The sequence below is a fragment of the Ciconia boyciana genome, chromosome 2, assembly GCF_034638445.1.
Source record: "Ciconia boyciana chromosome 2, ASM3463844v1, whole genome shotgun sequence".
NCBI classification, from domain to species: Eukaryota; Metazoa; Chordata; class Aves; order Ciconiiformes; family Ciconiidae; genus Ciconia; species Ciconia boyciana.
Window position 1 is genome coordinate 22895490 of NC_132935.1, and position 21718 is coordinate 22917207.

At 43.5% G+C, this 21718-nt stretch overlaps 1 protein-coding gene across 4 annotated transcripts in view; it reads right to left on the reverse strand.

Moving 5' to 3' along the window:
• FZD6 (frizzled class receptor 6) overlaps window positions 1-21457 on the reverse strand; it is a 32351-nt gene extending 10894 nt beyond the window's left edge. The window contains exons 1-2 of one of the 4 annotated variants that reach the window (XM_072852072.1): window positions 21337-21457; window positions 20323-20722 (exon numbers count right to left, since the gene is read on the reverse strand). In XM_072852072.1, coding sequence (XP_072708173.1) covers window positions 20323-20502 — 180 coding nt within the window. In that variant the 5' untranslated portion in view covers window positions 20503-20722; window positions 21337-21457. Of the gene's footprint in view, window positions 1-8176; window positions 8284-20322; window positions 20723-20917; window positions 21179-21336 lie in introns of those variants that run through there. The other 3 variants (XM_072852071.1, XM_072852073.1, XM_072852074.1) reach the window with 3 other exon arrangements.
• Window positions 21458-21718: the final 261 nt, after the last annotated feature.

The following is a 21718-nucleotide window of genomic DNA, read 5'->3' on the forward strand; positions in this document are numbered from 1 at the left end:
TTTTGTCAGCTTTTAAGTATCCCAAATACATATACACCCATAGTCCAAGAGCAAGTCTTGCTACTGAGCATGCAGTTTAAAAGGAAAGACATTGATAAATGGAATTCCCTTAAAAATGGAATATCTACAAAACCTCGAGGGACCTTTGTAATAAACATAGGAATGTGTGGGGAGGGGGGGAAGGGAGAAGATAAGGCAGAGCAAGAATAACAGAAAAACCTTTATGAAAATCCAAAAAAATGTTGGCACCATCCTTCAGAGCACTCCGGCTGCGTCCTGCATCTGCAGATGCCATTACAGCAGGCGCACAGAAGTCTGATCGATCCCCCCTCTGCATGTCTGCTCTGGAGCCGCCTTCTCAGGAACCCAAGACTTGAGTATTTTATGACAAGGAGAGAAGCCTAGCTCTGGTATAATGTGCTCCAGTTCCATAAATTGGATTATTTTCTAAATGCTACACCGCTTCAGATGAAAAAAACACTCAGGAGTTAACCCTAAATGAATTAAATTTCCTTTGCACAATTATGATGTTTGTTTTCAATTAAATTTTCTTTGCTCCAATGTTTAATTTATGTTAGCTCTGTTTTTGCTGGCACTTAGGATAAAATAAAGATAATAGCCTGGGTAGTCATATACATCTCCTATAGAAATTGAGTTTACCTTTGAAATTAAATCTTGTAGAAATTGTCTTGGTTGTTATGAATTCTTCCTTTTTATCACCCAAAGCTCATCTCAGTTGATAAAAAATAAAATTAATTTTCTACAGCAAGTTTTGGGGTGCCAGTCAAGAACTTTTACAGACTTAGGTAAAACAGCAATATTTTCTCTAGAAAGTAAGAATTTAAAAAAAACAAACAAACAACTAAGCAATATTCATATCTATGAAACCAACTTTATCTAAAGAGATATTTTACTAGCTATTTTGATTAGCAACTAACAATCTTTAAATAGCATTTTCCAACATAGCTAATAAGGCTACATATCATAAGTTCGCTCCCTTGATACAGAAAATGAGTATAGAGAAACCGATGTCTGCTGAAGAAAGTCAGGACATAAAACCAACTTTTCCATTCTAACAGAATTCCTGTTTTATGAAAACACTTAAAAGCTAAAATATGACAAGAATCGCTACACAATAATACTGTATATTAGAGGTAGATAATGACAAGTGAAAAGTAAATGCTTGCAAGAGTTTTACTACAGCATATTATCATTGTCTAAATGCTGTTGTTTAAAGAACATATTTTATTTAAGTGCAAAACTACCCTAACAGATAAATGCAAAAATGCAAAACTGCAGGAAGGAAGCTATGCTCAGCCTGTAATGTAATCAGAACAGAAATCCAAGGACTTGTCAGCCAAGTAATTTGTTCTCGCAGTGTTTCTTTCACCTTGCTAAAAATATTTACCTTTTGACATCTGAAAGCATGAGCACAAGTTAAGAGCAGGAGGTTTGGTGTTCTGAAAACACAAGCAGACCTTCTGAGTCAGACCAAACATGTAGTTCTCACCCTGGCTGGTAGCAAGGGGGGTATACAAGATGACAAGCTGACATCCCTCCCAGTTTCCAACAATCAATGGTTTAGGAAACTTTACGAGCAGCAGGTTATAAAACCAGCATTGTGCTGAAAAGACACCAACAGACCTCCTTTCTTCCTAGAACTCATCTAATCCCTTTTTCAACCATTTATGCTTATACTCTCTGTAAAAATACTACAGCAGTAAGTTATATTGTATAATTTAATCAGGTACTGCTGAGAAAATACTGCATTTTATTTGTTTATTTTAACTCCGGGTTTTGCAACCTAGCTTGTGTTTTGACAGCTAACAGATTACTCTCTACTTTTTCCATGCCATTTTGCCATCCTGCTATCTTTTACATATTATTATATATTACCATAACAGTGTTTTACATTTTGATTTCTACTCCTTTTATAATATACTTTGCTTTCTATTTGCCTTGACTACATTTGAACACTGACGTCACATTTCCGCAGAACTATCCAGTGACGACAAAGACTCCTTTCTGAGTGACAGTAACTAATATAATACCATGCACATCTACTTGTATGAATAATGGGTTATTTTTCCCTATATTCATTACTCTGCATTTACCATCCCTAAATCTCACCTACCATTTTATTGTCCAATTGCATCTATCACAAGACCTTTCTGCAACTCTTTAGTCAATTTTTTCTTCTTAGCAAATTTACTATCCATCCCTCTTCCAGGTCATTTAAGAGTTAGTTGTGTGTCAGAGGTTTCAGTAGAGATGACTAGGGGGAACCACTCCAGTCATTTATTTGCTATAGGATCAAACTGTCAGCTAATGATTTCATACCCTACTTTGTGACAACACATTTATTTATTCCTACTTCTTGTTCTTTAGGTAGGCATTGGAAAAGAAAGTTCCCGTTGGGTTACCAGCATAGTTCCTTTAAAAAACATAGGTTATGACCACATCAAAGCCTTTTTGAAAACTGAAGTATAATATGCAGGCTGAATCACCTCTTTCAACAAAGTTATTGAGTCCATCAAAAAAACCTCCAATAGATTTTACAGGCAATGATTTCCCTCAACCAAATAACCCCCTCTATAAAATGTAAAACTTTGCCTCAAGCACACACAAATAAGATTTGTAAAATACAATTTATTTTCAGAAACTGCCTACTTTTACTGTTTAAGAAAAGCAAAAAAGGTCTGAATTGCGCCTGGAACTCTGCTAACAATTATGTATCTTTAAACGTGGGCTTCGCTTCGAGCCAGCCAATTTGGAAATGTTTAATTGTAGAAAATAATAGGTCTGCATTTCCTGACTGACCATAAAAGCAAAATCTCACCAAAACCAAAGCATGCACTCTTCTTGCTGGATAGTGTGTAAGCAAAAAGTGTAAAACTGGGATCACAAGCTCACTGAGAGTATGATGTGGTTGCTTCGAGGCTGTGTTATCTGGATCACAGGTGCCCTAACCACCAACCATTTTTTACCCAAGTGGTTAGCTGAGTAATCTGCACACATGCACGTGCTGATGTCTTTAGCATGCAAGTCCAAGATTAAACCTGCAGATTCACCAAGCCAGTGAATTTAGAATCTTGTACCACGTTCCTCTCCTCTTCAGGAAGGTCAGGATGTGCAGGTGGCACAACCACATGAAAAGGCACTTGGCATATCTAGCATTAGCAACCATTGCCCTGTCACATGAAGGACAGAGATGAAAATCTGCAGATTTCATGATGGCAGTGTTAAAAATAGACTGAAACCAGGCTCTTCTAAAACCAAGAATGGAGCCTCACAAAGCCAACACAAGTCCTAAAATATAAATTCTCATCTTCCTGCCAATGGGAAAAAAAACCCAGTAAATATAAGGAAAACTAGAACATACTAACAATCTACCAAAAAAGCCCCCAACAAACTAATCACAACTGTAAAGCCAAAGATGATGTGGTCTGTAACAACAACAGAAGTGCTGCCTCAAGCAACAGCAGTGAAGAACTGAGGGCTGTGAAATGCCAACATTCCACTGTGTTGTCAGTGCAGAGTATGAGAGGGGCACGTGCCCTGTACAGAAACCTCCCAGTGCAAAACGGTCTGAACTGAACCCCATGAAGCATATATGTACCCGCTGTGGGCTGTGAATACGGCCAAACAATCAAAGGCAGTAGAGCATCACTAGCCAGGGAGAGGAATATTCTCTGCGCTGAACAAAACACCAACACCTTACTTAGTAAATCCTAGGTTCTTTACAAAGTATGTCTATGTTATACTTTAGTCTGGCTTTCTGCCTCTGGATATCTCAGAAATCCAGTTATGGTGTGGTCCTACAAACAATAACACAACTGAGACAAGTGAAAACAAGCGGTGCAGCGTACAGAATAAATGGCTAGGTGCAAACATGCTCTTGAACGTGCTTTGCCAACAAGCAAATTGCAACCTAGAACTGCATGTGAATCTCGTGCTCAGCATGCTTCTCTGTTTTGTGCTTAGCAGGCTTACAAGTCCAAGACACAACAGAAACAAGCTCATTATTCCAGGCAGACAGTGCAGATGCTCTGTCCTACCTCATCGCAGTTTTATCCTAGAGAAAAGTATTACCAGAAATTATGAGATGTCTCTAGGATTAGGATGTATGATAACATATGTCAAAACGAGTAAGTGAAAATGTTCTCCTGAATCTGCTGATTAATGTCACAGAAATATTTAAATAATATAGAAAACAGTGGATCAAAATATCAAGGTCTTTCTTACAATCAGCTATGGTAAACCTTGACTGTAAGAGACAGGAAATATCTTGAATTGTTGAGATATACAAAGGATAACAGCCTTTGTTCAGCCATTGGAGCCAGTTATTTAAGACAGTAACAACCTACTTGCCTAACCACTGAGGTCTAGCTACCAAGTTACAACATCTAGCTTAGTTAACCTCAGTGTTAACTAGGTTAACTAAGGTAAACAATGAGAGACACCAGCTGTCTCACTGTTAAGCAATGATAACCCTTTCATGATTTGATACGAATCTTGTGACCTAAAGCAACAACCTTACAACCTTGTCACTTACATAACTGTGTATCTCAATCGTGGAAGCAAACACAGGCTTAAATCTCAGTTTCTACAATCATACTACACCGTGTACCCCAGGTTCCCCTCTATATTAAAGATACACATTGTTATTCATGAAACTATTTACCTGCTTTACAGGAAGTAACACTTCACCTTAATGATTAATAAATAATGATTAATAATTTACAGCACCAGACTCAAACACAACTATTGTCCAGTAAGTGTCATTACAGAATGAAAGTACAACCTCAAAAACTAAACACAATACATTTTACATATACACTTTCATGTGTGATATGTAGGAAACACAGCCACTGTCAGCCATGGTGTATATAAATGGTCTCAAAAGAATAGGCAGTAATTAATTGTTAGTACAGCTCTGTGAGTATAAAAAGTAATCTTCACAGTATCTTTAGCCACTTTTATAATGATAATCTGTTTCAATTAAAAACAGTGAAACAAGTATGGCATGGTTGATTTAATCCTACACTATTGTTTCAATAGAGCTATTCCCGACTGGATGCGAACGAGATTAGCATCATACCCAGAGAGATTAATGCCTTCATACAATTCCCAGATGGGCTGGCAAAGGTGATAATTTGCTCATGGCCACAGTGACTCAGCTACCAAGAAACTCTGACTCTGATTTATGCACAATTAAGTCACGATAAATAAATGTCCTAACACATGAAACTAAACGAAGGATGAAATTTTTTGGGTTTGATTAGATTCAAAGCAATGTTGAGAAAAGACTAGGTTCTTCCAATTGGATGCTGCATTGATGGATTTAGATCAAAGGCAAGTTAAAGACACTTTTAAGTCAGTATGTAAGGATTTAGAAACTACTTTGCAGGAGGCTAAGGCAGTTTAAGTGTCTTGTTGCTACATGTCTGCTAGAAGTTGCTACTTCAACAGCAGCACTGCAAAACAGAAATGTGGGTGCAGCTTATGAACATTAGTGCAATGTCAACCATCCTTTAAACTACCAATGAAGATGGTATGAACTAATTTGACATTGATTTAGGGGGGGCCCAAATACTCCATGTCACTACCCGAGCTGTGGGTAATAACTGACTATTGCTGCCAGCAGCAAGTATCAGTCATAATCTATTTTCTACCCCCAGTCAAAATTATATGGGTAACTCCTCTAAGACAAAAGTTTTTCAGGACTAAAATCCACTGACAGGAATAAAATATTTCAGATATGAATATATATAAATTTAATACGCATCATTAGTGCATGCTAATTTGACAGGTAAAAGAAAAGCATTGAAAGTACATGAATTTTACTTATTAAAATAAGCTGGTTTTAAACAAAGCAGCATTACTTTCTACAGCTTTCAAAAGAGAATTAAGGCAAATACAATCATGTTTAATTTAAAAGCTTGTCAAACGTTTTTTAAATGTAATCAGTCTGGCATGTACAGAGGTAAGAATTAAATCTTTTGTCAGAGTAGAAATCAGGTTACCCCAGTAGTTTAAAAGTCACAAATAGTTTAAGTTTCCTACCCAAGGACAATCTGGAGTTCAAGGAGCTGGGGGAGGGGGGAGGGGGGGGGGGAGGGGAGGGAGAAAGAAAAATGTAGTAAACAAGCAAGTGGACCAAACAATGCTGTTCTGCAATGAAAGATGTTTGCAAAGATACGAGCTTTCATCTTTGTCCTTCAGCTGAACAGCAAAGGCAATGCATGCACTTGGACTTTCAAAGGCAACAAGTTATTTTAGGGCTCTGAACAAAGCATGGGGACAGTGTAACTTGCAAGGGTTGATAATCTGAACTGTTCCCAGCAGTCTGCTCCTCCCTCAGCCGTAGGCGTGTGGGAGCTGCCGACCGGTCAGCACCTGAAGCATCATAATTTAGAAGGCAAAGTCAGATGGCAGCTGATCTTAAAAATGCTGTGCTGTAAACTCCAGTGGCTCAGGGACAGACTGGCCAACAGTCAGATGCCTGTGCAGTGCAGACCCCGGCGGGCCAGACCTTCGTCACCCCCATCAAGCTAAACTAGTCAGGCATCAGTTCAGATCGCAGGCTGTGCAACTGCTCAATGAGCTGAATTACTCATCATCTAAACATTCAATATATTTGCAACAAAAGCACGAGTATTTGCAAACTCTTCACCCTCATTTACCCCTACACCTATATATGCAATATATTTTAATACATATTCAGTTGTGAACCTTCATACTAACTGTTCAAAGTTGATGGGACTATCAATGAGAAATCCAACCAGGGTAAGGACAAGGCACATGGGGGAAGGTTTTCAGAGGTCAGTAGGGCGGCAAGACACTGACTCACTTTAAAAAAGGCAAAACAAAAACAAAAAAAACCACTCTACCACCACAACTGGGCACTAAACTTGCTATTGCCATTGCCAGTATACACAGACACATACACAGAAAGATAAAGCAGGCTATTCTGCTTCTCACTTCTCTGGGCTCTGGACTGTTTTGCATTAACTAGCAACTACAGAATTTCTTTCTGTAGTAAAACAACTTAGTTCCATGTTTTCCCTTTAAGTATTTCTTAAGAACAAAATAAAAATACACATGTCCCTATATTTCTTAACTATAACAAAGCTTAGAAACAATATAAACAGGAATATTACATCTCACTAAGAAGTTACTCTGAAGCAAACTGAAGTACAAGTATTCCAATACCTTCCAAAATAGCTTATTAGCAAAATTCACTGCATTTTGTGGTTCTAACCTAAATTATAGCTTGACCTAAATTATAGATATTCCAGTCTCTGCAATTTACAGTCCAAAACAAACATGAGAGAGTTTTCCCAAGCATTACATAAGTGAACTATTTATACAAAGCTTTCAATTATATATGGTTTTATCTCCATGTATACTATACAGAGCATAAAAGACAGACAAATATAAGTTAACTGAAGGAAAGTATACTGCAAGCCCTCAAACATCTGAAGTCTAGACAGAGCTTCATTACATCTGGACTGTGGTAGCAGAACCACCTCAAAATAATCTTAAATTCTTCATGTATTTGCCATGTATTACAGGAGTAAATGGATTTATTACTGAACTTTTTGGGTAGAATACAATTTAGAAGATTCCTAGTAATGCTGTTGATAGACTGCCTGTTATCTATAAAAAAGCTCCTAATTTGAAGGGAATTCTAGCAGAAGTAATTATTGCTCTGGTTCCAAAAAAGTCACACCAGATTTATGTTTCCCTGTCTTTGTGAGGGTGGACACGCACTTTAGTGGAACAGCACCACCCACGTTACCAGAGTAGTAACCCTGCACCATGCTTTCTTCCTTGTCTACTTCACACATAAGCTAGACCAGGAAAATCTCGGTCATGACAGGATTGATCTTCTCAAGCAATATTCTGTCAGTCTTCTGTGACATTAAGTAAAGCAATCAAGAGCCAGATCCACCAAGGGGACTGGCTATTGCCACAGAAACTTGTGATGCCTAACTTCCAGGCACTTTGCAAAGTCCTCACAGCAGTTTCCCTAGCCGATGTCCACACAGAGAGGCACCTGAAAACGACATTCACAGAATTCAGGAAGCAGAGGTAACCTCACAGCCAGAAGAAAATGCTCAAGAGGAGCAGGAATCAAATAGTACATATATCCAAAAGTTAGACAACTAACCCAAGCTCCAAGGCAGCGTTTATGCAATGGACTACTTCTCAGAATGCTCAGTGATCCATGTTCAGACACCTCCTTTGCCAGTCTATAAAATAAAAATTTAAGCAGTCCTTTAAAAAAAAAAAAAAGAAAAAAAAGAAAAAGGTTAAGTCAATAGCTCAGTGACTGTTATGCTCATGGGAGAGAAACTGGGGATCCTGTTCCACTGAGTATTTAAGTATTTTAAATAAGGTGATACAGGATCAACAGAGAAAGCAAGAGACATTTCTGTGCCAGAAAGCCATACAAATGACAGTTAAGAGATCTACCTGTCACTGCCAACTCAGCCTGGAAGGGACAACCAGTCCTCTTCCCCACAAGTTACTTAACTCCCCTTTTCTAAACCCAGGCTAATACTAGGAGAACACCAGAGCATTCCATACCCTTTACCATCATAGAGTTACCGGGATGGCAAGAAAGCCAGTTCTGTGGACGCAAAACATCCAAATCAGCTCTGCACAGATGAGCACCAGCCCAGCCAGGTGCCATGTTTACACTGCTGCTGATCCTGTGCCAAGTCCACCCAGGAACACAGTTATATGGCACAACACCTTTGGCTCAGAGCTGATTCCATTAGACCTGAGGAAGCTCTGCAAGGAGCCATGCTGTTGCCTGCATCAAGTTTTCCACTCTTCTAGACCTGGGCTAGCCATGCTGTTGGTTAGGTGGGGATAGAGATATTGTACATAAGCTGGAAAATCTCCTAACTTACGAAGTTAATTCCCATGCTAACAGGGAATAATAAACTGCTACCTTCAGCCTCCCAAATCCAACAAAATGAAAAGTAAGTGCATCCGTTGATTTCTTGCCCATATCTCATGAAAATGAGACATAGCTTGTCTCACGGTCAGTCAAGCGGTGTGTCAGTGTCTCAAGGTATGACCAGCTGGAAATAGTGAAATCGGAAGACAGAGGTAAGAACTGCAGGTGTTGAGGTAGATAAATGCAGCTTCATGGGCTTCAACTGACTGACGTTGTCTCTTACATCACAAAGTGAACAGATTAGTGAAAGTTTGCAGAAATTAGTAATTTTAACAATTCTCATGCAGTACAGTACTGAATGCTTTCCTGAACTTCAAATACACTGGCTTAGTCCCCAGAAAATCTGCACAAGTCGCTTCTGTCATACACACGGGTTGACAAGGAGGATGGGATCTTCTCAGTAACACAGGAGCACAGACCAACACAAATCAGACACAGCACTAGAAATGAATGACCTGAGAGTCTGAGCCACAAACCAGAGACAGTCTAAAAGCACAATGGAAAACCGGATGGCAGCCTCAGTTTGTTTGTGTTTGGGAAGCTTTCACCATGTAGCCAACTTTCTATATACTTAGCATCCACCATCAGCCATAAATTTTGATCCAGAGTAATTTTCTGTAAAATCACTGCTTCTGGGAAGACCAGTGTGCGCGCAAAATGGAAAACCAGGCCTTCCAGTTTAAATTCACTTCTATAGCTATCATCTTCACTATAGCTTGAAAACATAAAATTATAATTATTTTTAATATTTTTAATATAATAATAATCATTATTATTCAGAGTAGATCATTATTGTAATAGGAAAAGCAGTACTTAAGATTTTTGAAGAGATATACATAAAATCTCTTTTTTTAAAAAAAAAAAAGTGACACTTCATTCCTAAGTAGTTGTGGGAGACAGTTCTTATCTTCCACAGAGGTGTATTTCTTCTGTGGCATTTTGTTCTGTGGCATTTTGTTCAGTTATTTATTTTTATGAAGATAAAATGCCCAAAACAATTATAACCTGAGTAGTTACAGACTTTTGCTCTGTAGACATATGTATGCATCTTAATTAAATTACTTTTACTTATTAACTTGTATTTACTCTTATTTTTTATTTATTCTGAGACACAGGCCAACCTGAGAGGCAAGAAAGCAAGAAAAACAACTTGCTTTTAAATAATATTTTTAAAAAATCCAAATTCTAAAGGATCGATGAGGCAGCTGTTAAGGAAAGAAGCTAATTCCTTTACCCCATTACTTCATGATCACCTCCTCCTCCCTCCAAATGCGAGATATCCAAATATGAGAAAGGGCTCTCTTAACAAAGCTAATGATGTTACTACAGGAGCCTCTTTCTGCATGCACTACCTCACACAGTCTGTCCTCCATCCCTCCAAAATCTCTGCCCAAATACTTGACACCTTAAACACCCTGCCTCCTCCTGTTAGTGAGATCAACAAGTCAAAGGAGAGACAGTTTCCCAACAGTTTATTGCTTGCTGTAGCACAGAAGTAACTTATCACTACTTGATGAGACATCCTGGTGTGAGCTTTCACCCATCTCTCACAGGAGCCAGTCCAAACAGAAACAGGTACATGCCCAGCACCTCCATCACACTGCAGAAATCTTCACCCATGAGAAGCTGGGGGCTGTAGGGAGCTCACAAGCCATGTTATTGCACTGTAACCTCACAGGCAGTCAAGGACTCACATTTGCTTTTCTTCTTCACAGATGCCTCTGATAAAGAGGAGGATGCATCCACCTCTTTATAAGAGGCATGTGCAATGGCACCTCTTCCTTCTCCCCCTTCCCCCAGCATCTCATTCCTAGATTGCTGCAGACAAAAGGCCCTGGGGGGTCAGCCCTGAGGCGATGCTGCAGCACCTTGCAGCTGAGGTGGCACTGGGGAAGCCAAACAGAGAAATAACACTGTGCAAGTAGTCACTGACGGGCCCACCAAGGACATGGTAAAGGACCAGAGCAGCTCTTGGCCCACCCTGCTGCCCAACTGGTAAAGGATCAGGAGGCTTTAGACATGTGACAGGGGTGGCATTTTCTGCAGGAGACCTTCCATTTCTCTCCAGAACTGCCAAAGTATTGACTATAGCGGCAACCGGTGGGGCAGATGCATGAAGGCCTGTAAGTCAGCCCAATCCTAGAGAGACCTCCATCCTTATCAATAACTGCTATTCACCCCCATCCACAGGCACCTAAGCACCCAAGGGAGGGTGACAGGCAGCATGCTCGACACAGCAAGGTAGCTGCTGGGACCCCTCCTATTCTCCCCAGTTCTGAATGCCTGTATTAGACAGTGTTTCCTTATCGTTAGCCACAGTGCTCATTTTGTTGGCCATGGTGCCGCCCCCCCCCCCCCCCCCATTATATTCCCTATTTCTCCTGTTCTAAAAACCCAAGGCCACCTCTTCTTCTACCATGTCATCTTATGATCTGTGGGCCATGTTAACCTTCAGCATATAACATTGTGTTTGTAGCTCCGGGCATACTCCTTAGAGAGATCCCCCACCCAGCTGGATACTTAAGCTTTGCTTAAAATGGTGCACCTTGTACCTTCCTAGCAAGAGCATTAGCTCATGTGAAGCAGTACAGACCTGGGACATGGAGTCTGGGTAACCAGGTATTGCTAGGCCATAATGAAGCTGGATGGACACAGGCCCTCTCTGCAAAGCTGCTTTTAATTTTTGTATGCAGGATAAATGTGAGGAGAGTTTGGCCACTAAGTGCTTTACGAACAGGGGAGTGGCAGTAGTTACTGGGACTGAAGAAATCTGGTTGTGCAGGCCCTCTGGGGGAACACAGCATGGGCCAAACTGGGAAGGATGTGGTTATCCTCTGAAAGAACTTGATCTACCAGAATTTAAGCACAGCAAAGATGGATGATTTTTTTTTTCCCCAGGAAGCTCTTGTCTGTCTCACTACAGGGATAGAAAGGAGCAAATATCTTTGGTAAGAGAATATCCTTTCTGTCCTGCAGAGGCTGATTATCCAGGCCTCTCCCCTATGCCTCTATATCATATCAAGTTTCTCTCCCCCCATTTACAGTAGCTGCTTACACAGCTCTTATGCTCCCCTGCACACCTCCCCTTCTTCTAATAGCTAAGCAGAAAGCAAGCAAGTCTCCACTCATCTCCACTACATAGTTCAGGAGAAGAGGGCAGACGTGCATCTTTTCCTCTGCCAAGCAAATTACTACTGTGATGCAGCAATCACAGCTGCATACAATACAGAGAAAAGGTCCAAAAAGGCAATCGGAGACAAAGCAACCATGTTTGCCCCAAAGGGCTGGTTGCTGGGCCCCAATAGCAAAGAGTGAGAGAGAGAAAGAGGCAGCAAGCTTTGTGGTGCAGACACTCCTACCCCCTCCTTTGGAATGGAGTAGAGAGCTAAAGAGATGACATAATAGTAGTTTTAGAAATCACCACATTTAATCATTGCATTGTCACACTGGAAAAGAAAGCATTGACATTTGACCACATCCTCTATCCCGTGTGCTCCTGGACCATTTGCTTTTTGTGGTCTTTATCAACGAAGGCATAGATAACGTCCTGCAGCCAAGCTGTCATCCTGAACATTCCATCCATCTTGGAAGTGGAAAACTAAACTCGCATTCCACCTCCACCTGCATGCAATAGGGGCCTGGGCTCTGTACAGCCTTATGACCCATGCAGCGCCGTGGACAAACAGCATCTCTCACAGTTGCAGGAAGGCACCTCAACACCACAAAGCCCTCTTCAGAAAGAGGGCATCAGAATCCTCTTCCATTCTTAGGCTAGATTTGTAGAAGACATAAGCATCATGAGCCTTGCAAAGATGTCCACAAATATACCTTGGTGGTTCACCAAGGCCTGCAAGGCAATGAAGTTGCTGCTGCCAGAGCTGCCATGGGCCAACGCACTAGATGTGAGCTGCTAACGAGATGCTTGATCCCACACAGTTTGACAACTCATGGACAGCAGAGGGAAAACAGTGTGGGCCACACGTACACAATGGTATACAATTTTGTCCACTTGTTTACTATTCAAAGGAAAACAATGTGAAGAATGACCTTTGAAGTCATGGTCACCATATCACCTGTAGCAGACTTGTCCTCCCTAATCTGATTTGCTACTGACCAGGTGAAGTTCGCAAGGTTGCACAGGGCAACAGCCACTTCCTTAAAAACATGGAGACAATCTTGGAATTGAACGTGACAATGCTGAAGTGTTAAAGGACAAATACCAGCTTCAAATATACCTTTCTATGTCTGAAAGCTTTGTACCCACTGCTGGCTTTCCCCAACTCCAAGGATGATGTGTTCCCACCAGCCTGGGCTCAGCTCCCAAGCCCTAACCGCCTCCTATCAACGAAGGCAAAGCAGTTTTGTCTTCTCTATATAATGTTTTTCCATGTTTTCCTTCTCTATATAAACAGCTTTAGGGAAGCTTGCATGGCTCCATTCATTCACAGCTGTCCTCCTGGACTTAGCCATAGGACTAAGCCCATCACTCCACACCTACGGTGCCTTGGTTTAGCCAGTGACCACGCTTAGCATACAAGTGTGGAGAAGAGGGGGCCTGAGACACAGGCTGCACAATGAGACTCAGGAATCACCAGGTCTTGCAGCTACACATGAAGACTAGACAGGGAACTGTGGAAGGGACAGCAATCTGCAGGCGATCAACAACAGGATACCACAGTATTTCCCAGAAAGCTCTGCTGTTGAGAAAGATCTGGAAGACAGCCTTCTGTAGGCCAACTTCAGACCTCATGCACAGTAGGACTGGCCTAAATCTAGTCCAGAGTAAAACCCCTTAGTCTCATGCAGTGGACAGGTAAGAAGTGTGCTAACAACTTCACCTAGTGATCCACTCCTGTAACACCAAATTACTTGCTAGTGTAGACATAGCCTCTGAACACAGATAAAGATGAGGCTCTGGGAATCACACTGTCAGCACCATCTCAATGAACCCCAGTTAACATAAGGCAAACACCCTCTCTTCATCAACGATGCATTACTTTGGACCCCCACACATTCTAAGCAGCATCCTTTCAGAACAAGGAGCAAGGCAGTACTATTCACATTAACAAGTAGACAAGGAATGCTGCTCAGACAAAGCAGCATTAGATTTTGGGGATGACTGATACGCTTAAAGCCAGTGTAATAGGATTACACACATTCGCCTGTCTGGTTTCAGACAATCTGCATAAGCTAATCACACCTGAAGGGCCTCAGTACTACAGGTAGCAAACACTTTTTTAGTGGCTGTAATTTAGTGTACCCACAGGAATCAGCAAAGACAGTTTATGAATGTGCTGCTGTAAGAACCACTGTAAGAACTAACGATGACTTACGTTTCTTTGGAACACTTGAGAGCAAGAGAGTGCAAAACGAAGACACACTTCCCAAATTTGTATGGTATTGTAGAAAATGACACGGATGTGTATAATTAATACATTTTTGACCCCTTAGACAAAGCTTTTCTACAAGCAACATGGTGATGCTCAAAACAATTATTCATGTCCAACTATTCCGTATTTCCAGAGACTTACCTAGCACAGAAGTCAGTCATGCTGCTTTGTATTTCCCTTGATCCATATGAAGTGTCTATAAAAAAATACTTTGGCATTTGCCAACTTCCATTTAACAAGCAGCTATTTAGCTTTTTCACCACCAAAATCTTTTGTGACCACCACTTTGTTCTGGTAAGCTGTAAAAGTTACCTTCATTTGTCCTAAGTAACATATGACATACAGCACGCTACATTTACCACTTCTTACACAAGCCTTCTCTGCCCATTAGTACCAGGTATATATGGTAAAGAAACAGCAAAAATGTGACAAGCAAAATATGAATTAAAGAGCCCCTTGTGCTTGTTCCATTGGGTCAATGTCCACACCTCTGCACCATTTCTCCAACGTGGGCTCTGAGGCAGCATCAGGGACAAAACGTAACTCCAGGCAGATAGAGAATATTGATTGTTTTCCTAATTGAAGCTGAGCTACCAAAAATTTAAGAGCAGAGAGATTTAAGCTTCAAGTTTTAAGTACTAGTGGTTCACATATTACACCAAGCACTGCTCATATGGAATAAGAGGGAGAGGCAGGATGCCTGTCTGTAGAGGTGTCAGTAAATTCACACCGGTGCTATTTTGCAGAACATCCCAGTAACAACCTTCTACACAAAACAGCACCTACTTCCCCCCAAACTCCCAACCTACAGAAGGTGGACAGCTTCCTCCTCCCTGTGTATATACACACACATACATATATGTACTGATTTAAGCTTGCAGACACCAGGTTTCCAGTTTTTGGACTTATCTTCATATTGAATTAATTGTAAATTTATATTTAGTGGAAGCAAATTAAGTGATTACATTAAAAATTTTAACTCTCAGAACTTGGACAAGCTCGAGAAGTGGGCCCGTATGAACCTCATGAGGTTCAACAAGGCCAAGTGCAGGGTCCTGCACCTGGGTCGGGGCAACGCCCCGTATCAATACAGGCTGGGAAACGAAAGGATTGAGAGCAGCCCTGTGGAGGAGGACTTGGGGGTACTGGTGGATGAAAAGCTGGACATAAGCTGACAATGTGTGCTCGCAGCTCAGAAGGCCGACCATACCCTGGGCTGCATCAAAAGAAGCATGGCCAGCAGGTTGAGGGAGGTGATTCTGCCCCTCCGCTCCGCTCTGGTGAGACCCCACCTGGAGTACTGCATCCAGCTCTGGAGCCCTCAGCACAGGGAAGACATGGACCCGTTGGAGCAGTCCAGAGGAGGGCCACAAAAATGATCAGAGGGCTGGAACACCTCTCCTATGAAGAAAGGCTGAGAGAGTTGGGGTTGTTCAGCCTGGAGAAGAGAAGGCTCCAGGGAGACCTTATTGCACCTTTTCAGTACTTAAAGGGGGCTTATCAGAAAGATGGGGACAGACTTTTTAGCAGGGCCTGTTGCGATAGGACAAGGGGTAATGGTTTTAAACTAAAGGAGGGTAGATTTAGACCACATATGAGGAAGAAATTTGTTACAATGAGGGTGGTGAAACACTGGCACAGGTTGCCCAGAGAGATGGCAGATGCCCCATCCCGGGAAACATTCAAGGTCAGGTTGGACAGGGCTCTGAGCAACTTGCTCTAGTTGAAGATGTCCCTGCTTATTGCAAGGGGGGGTTGGACTAGATGGCCTTTAAAGGTCCCTTCCAACCCAAACTGTTCTATGATTCAGTATTAAGCTTTTGAAGGCACTTCTTAATCCACTTCAAACTGGTTTTGTTAATTTAAACCGATCCTAGTTCTCCCACTGCTGCAGCCAGTTGCACCGAACTCTCCATAGACACACACACACATATTCTGGCACATGATCATGACCTCAGAAGTGAACGGAAAACTCACTACTGAATCATTTTTCCAGTCTCTGAGGTACTTTATTGTTCTCCATGGGACATTTTCCAGTGTTTTGTATAGTCTGCTTTAAAAACTCACTGGCAAGCCTTTTGCCTTTGTACTTCGACAGACCCATAGATCTTACCCAGGCCAGGAAGTCTTAAGGCCTTGTCTACAGTGGACACATTCCAGAACTGCAGCAGAACAGATTAAGAGATATGAACAAAAAGTTACAACACAGTAATATTCTCTGCCTTGCTGGAATAATGCCTTATGTTGACAACCTATTCCAGGACAGTTACAGGATAGTTACAAAGTAGGAACTACTTTGGAATTAGAAGTGACTTGGTTTTGAGGATGACCACGAGCGGGTGTTACACCTATTTAAGTATAGCTGTAATGAACCAGCTATTCTGCTGTGTCCATCCATTTTCCTCACTAGACAAACCCTAGATCTTCAGCCTCTCAATCTGAGCTAGTAGGAACATGAGCAGTGTTACTGTTAAATTGCTTTGAAACACAGATACTGTAAACATCTGCGAATAATTAAGTTCCACTGTCACACAGCTGTTTAGCTAACATACACAAAACTTCACACCACGAAGTCATGTGGTTTTACTTTCCTAAAATCACCATTTGTTGCATAAACAAAATTAATTCAAATATAAAGCAAAACTCAAGTGGCCTAAACTCAGTCTGCCAAGTTGAAAGCTCAGAATAAAATAAAAAAAATGGGAAGGATGGAGGGAGCAACTGGAAATTATGAATTTTTAATTGCAGAAAATAAGATCCCAGAGGGACTATCATCACTAGCCGGAACACCCCTAACAGAGGCCGTAAGATTGAGTCAGTCTTTTTTCCTGCTCTAATCAGTACAGTGTTCTGGTTTATAGCACATCATTATGAAGAGTTGATGCATGAGGCATCATGCATCAGAAATGTAAGACCACATTTCTCATGCATCATGCATGAGAAATGTAAGACCACAGATCAGCTGGTGATCCAGCTGATTTCCTGGAGGACAACCACCACCTGAGACAGTGACTCCACATGATCCTCTCCTGGAGGATTACTATGACAACACCATCCCAGAGATGCCAATTTAACACCTTTCCGGGAAGTAGAGAAACTGTACAGAAGCCTTCGTGCTCCAGCAGATGGAGAGCACAGTTCTGGCTATACAAGACTCCCCACAGTATAACACACCTGTAGAGCATTTAGAGTGGGATACAGGAGAGAGTTATCACTGTTTTGGAGAGTGAACTTCACCTTGAGACTTGTCCCCTTGACAATTCTTTGTTCTTTCTGCAAGTAAATGCTCCAAATAAGTAATGGGAAGAAGTTTACAGAGGGGATAGGAACAGAAAACAGGACTAGCACCAAGGCCCTTTCTGCACAAAATACTTGGATTTCTTGAAGAAGTCTCCACCATGTGCCGTGGGATTGCATGATTAAGCAGCTTGCTCAAAGTCAGTTAGATAAAGTGCAGAAAATATCACAAGCCTCAATCTCAAACCAGTGTTTACATCCTAAGACCATGCCCAGTCTTCAGAACAGGCTGTGGGGAGGGGAGGGGAAAGAGAGTAAGGGAATTAAAAAACAAAGCCTTTAAGCATTCCTACTGAGGATCAAAAGAAAGAAGTTTTAATCAACATACTATTAAAATTCTTTCTTTGGTATGAACAAAGTTTGGACTACCAATTACAGAAAAAGTCAAGCTCTTAAAACAACAGAAGTCTCCTCCACCTCCCAACCCGCTACCTCTTTATGGCTGCAAAGTGTAAACAATATTCCAGAAGACAATAGCTCCTCATCCTCTGCTGCAACACCAAGTCCCCTGAAAAGCAGAACCCTTTGACAATCCTGAGAAGGTTCCCTGTTGCAATCAACCATGGATAAACTCTACTGGTGCCATTACTGAATACCCATTTTGATGGGGTTCTAAATGGTAAGCGACATTGGTACGCACCGGCCTCCCTCAGAGAAAAGGCCCAGCAATGAACTGCCCTAAGCTTACCGTATTAACTCCACCCTAAACCCTAGCCACAGATTCAACACAAGCTACATAGAGAGTGGGGGGAAACTTCCCTATCCTTTCACCAGTAAAGCAGCTGTCTGAACAATTCAGTTTGACCAAGCAGTCAATCAGCACTGCTGAATCACAAATAAATGCAGGCAGATCAGCACACATACACATCAGGTAGCTTAGAAATGTTTGCACAACACAAGTAGTGAGATATACCAAATTAGAGGCCAGACAGTGGCAATGACAGGACACTAGGAAGCAAATGAAACGGGGTAGGAAAATCAAATCCTAATAGACACTGTTGTTCCACGTAGCCACCCAGTCAGTTGGCCGAGTACCAATCAACCACTGCAGTAGTCAGAGGTAGTTATAAGGGAGACAGGATGGAAAAAGAGAGAAAACAACAAAACTTCTCACTATCACGCAGTTTTTATGAAGTAGCTACATGAGAACAGGTAAGCCCTGAACCCTTTCCAAAAGGAACTCCCTCCACACAGAAGGCATGCACTAGGCACAAGTTACTGACAGTTCAGAAAAGTCAGTCATAGCAAACTAATAAAAATGGCTCTGTGGTCTCTCTGCTGTAACAGCAGCATGACTGGAAGGCACAAATACTGACAAAAGCTGGCTCAACAGCTGTAGTGAAGACACACCAAGTAAGAACCAGCAGCATACCTGACGAGATAAAGTGGCAGATGCTGTAGAAAGCATTCCTGACAAATGATGACTGGAAAAGGCACTGCACAGAGTTTACAACTGAAGCCTGTAGCCTGCCTTCCAATTGAAAAGCCCACAATTTATCTGAGATCTGTAGCTGAATTCAGTTGCTTGCATACAGGCGTCTTAACACTGGATACCAGAATTTCCTATACATCTACACTGGGCTGGCAAACACGATGCAAGACCAAAGCCTGGGCCCTTCCAGGCTGGCAGCTAGAGGCCAAACAGGGAATCCTGACTATCCCAAGCAACACTAAAAAAAGTTTTGGCAACTGAACCAAGCTCCTCCTCCGAGCTCAGTAAAGAACATGCAAATAAGATTTCAGTAATAGTAGCCACCTCCAATACCACCTATAATTTATTTTTTTTAAACTAGAAACTTCTTAATTTTCAACTCCCTTCTTTTTCACTCTCTGCACAGCACAAGACGGTAAGCTTTTCAAGACCTGCGTTAAGATGTTCCCCCTCCTCTTACCACTGAAAAGCCATTATTAAAACAGGTTTAAAACTTGTTTTACAAGCCTCTGACCCAGAGAGGCTCTTGCCCTTTATAGCTATTGCTATCGGCAAAGCGTTTCCACAAGGTGGCATATTCTCAAGGGAGAAATATGTTACAGTCAGTTCAGGTAGGAAAGTGTTTTCAGAAAAAAAAAAAAGCCACAAAAAAAAAAACAGAGGAAAGTTGCTCTTTCAGTCAGAAGTTTCAGCCTTCAGTCGGAAGGCAACAAAATGCAAAAGCCACAATGGCAAACAGGGCTAAGAATAAGTTTAGGTACCTCTCCTTAGTAAACATAAGGTAAGAGAGGAACACAGAGCAACTTCTAAACATTATTTTCGCACACCTGAGTACAGGCGCGCCAGGATACCATAAGCTATGTCCCCAGAGAATTTCAAGAATTGCTCTGTGTATCAGTGAGGTGCCTGGACTATATGTGATAAGCTCTGCCAGAGAGCTCTGAATAGCCACACTGCTGTGCTACACCCATTCCTCTTCCACTCTATTACAGGATCCAAGGCGGGGGCGGGGGGGCAGGGGGAAGGGTGTCTGTAGCTCCCTTACACAGTGCTTATACAACCAAGCAGCTCTAGTGCACTCCAAAAAGTTTTAAAGAAACATCTAGTCACTAAACACTATCTGCCTTGTCATTCAGTGCAACAGATATCACAAATCACTTCTCAATGACAAAAAAGGTTGCTTCACAGTGTTTATATTTACATAGTACAGGAGGGGTAGGAGAACTTACCTCCATTTGGAGAGCAGCTGTGTCCTGATCATAGTGTCCCATGATGTTTGGGAAAAAAGTCATATTGTAAGGCATTCCTGAACATCTGGAAACAGTAATTGGCTCACATGTGAATAAACTGTGCCCTCTCACCAGAGTTAGAAGTAAACTGCAAGTCGCAGAGAACACAAGTACTCCCATTTTGTCAGGACCTCCAACTTCAGCACATAGCTCTGTTCAGTGGTTAGACAGACGGGCTTTGCGCAAGGATAAAAACCCACATCTTCCTCTGCTGGTTCCAGCGCAAGGCAAGGACAGGGACAGTCAGGCAGACGGTCGGGCCCCTCACCACTGCTTTAGGTATTTCTCCATTTTGGCTGGCCGCAATTTTACTAAATCCCTTCTTCCTCGAGCCTGCACGCTGCAGAAGCGGGAAAAGACAGGACAGAGGAATCAACAGCAGAAAAAAACCGACGGCGACCACCCGCCCGAAGGCCGAACTCGGCCTCCTCACAAGCCTGCAGGAGACGGGGCAGCTCCCGCCGGGACCGCACCGCACCCCTGTGCCCCTGCTCCGCCGGGGCAGCGCCCGCGGCTGCCCCCGGCCCCCACGTACCCCGCAGGGGCCGCGGCACGGCGCAGCCCGCGCTCCCGCTGCGCCCCGTCCCGGCGAGCGCCGCCTCGCCCAAGGGGAGCGGTGCGTTTGGCCACCGCTCCCGCCCGGGCCCCGGAGCCACCGCTGCTCCCAACGCCCCGTCGTCGGCGCTCGGTTCCCAGCCCCGCCCTGGGAAGCGGCGCCTGCGGGGCCGGGTGGGGAGCCGGCCGAGAAGTCGGCCCAGGAGCCGGGGCTCGCCGGGCGCGGCCTCGGCGCCGCATCCCCGCCACGCCCGGGCCGCGCCCCCGACGCCCCCTCACCAGGACCCGCCTCCCGATGGACGCTTCCCCCTCGGCGGCCGCCCCGAGGCGCCGCTCCGAGAAGGAGCCGCCGCTCCCCGCGACGGGACCGGGCCCCGCCCCCTGCCCCACCGCACTCACCCGGGCCGGGCCGGTGGCGGCAGCGGCCCCCTCCCCGCCGCGGCTGCGATGGCCGCGGCCGCCCCGCGCCACCGACAGGATGTGGCGTCTGGCGGCGGGGGGCGTGCTCGCGCGATACTTGGCGGGCGGGGGCGGGGCGGGAAGGTGCGGGCCGCTCCGCGCCGCTCCGCGCCGCTCCGCGCCGCTCCGCCCCCCGGTGCGGGCCGGGGTCCGGTCACGGCGGGGCCTGCCCCGCACTGTGCGGGGCTCCGGGCGCCACGGCGAGCATCCGCCTGCCCGGCCACCGCCGGCGCGGCCCGCGGTGTGCAGGCCTGTCCGCGCCCCAGCGCAGCTCGGGTGCAGGTTAAGCCTCGGGTGGGAAAGTCCCCGGGGCTGGAGGCAC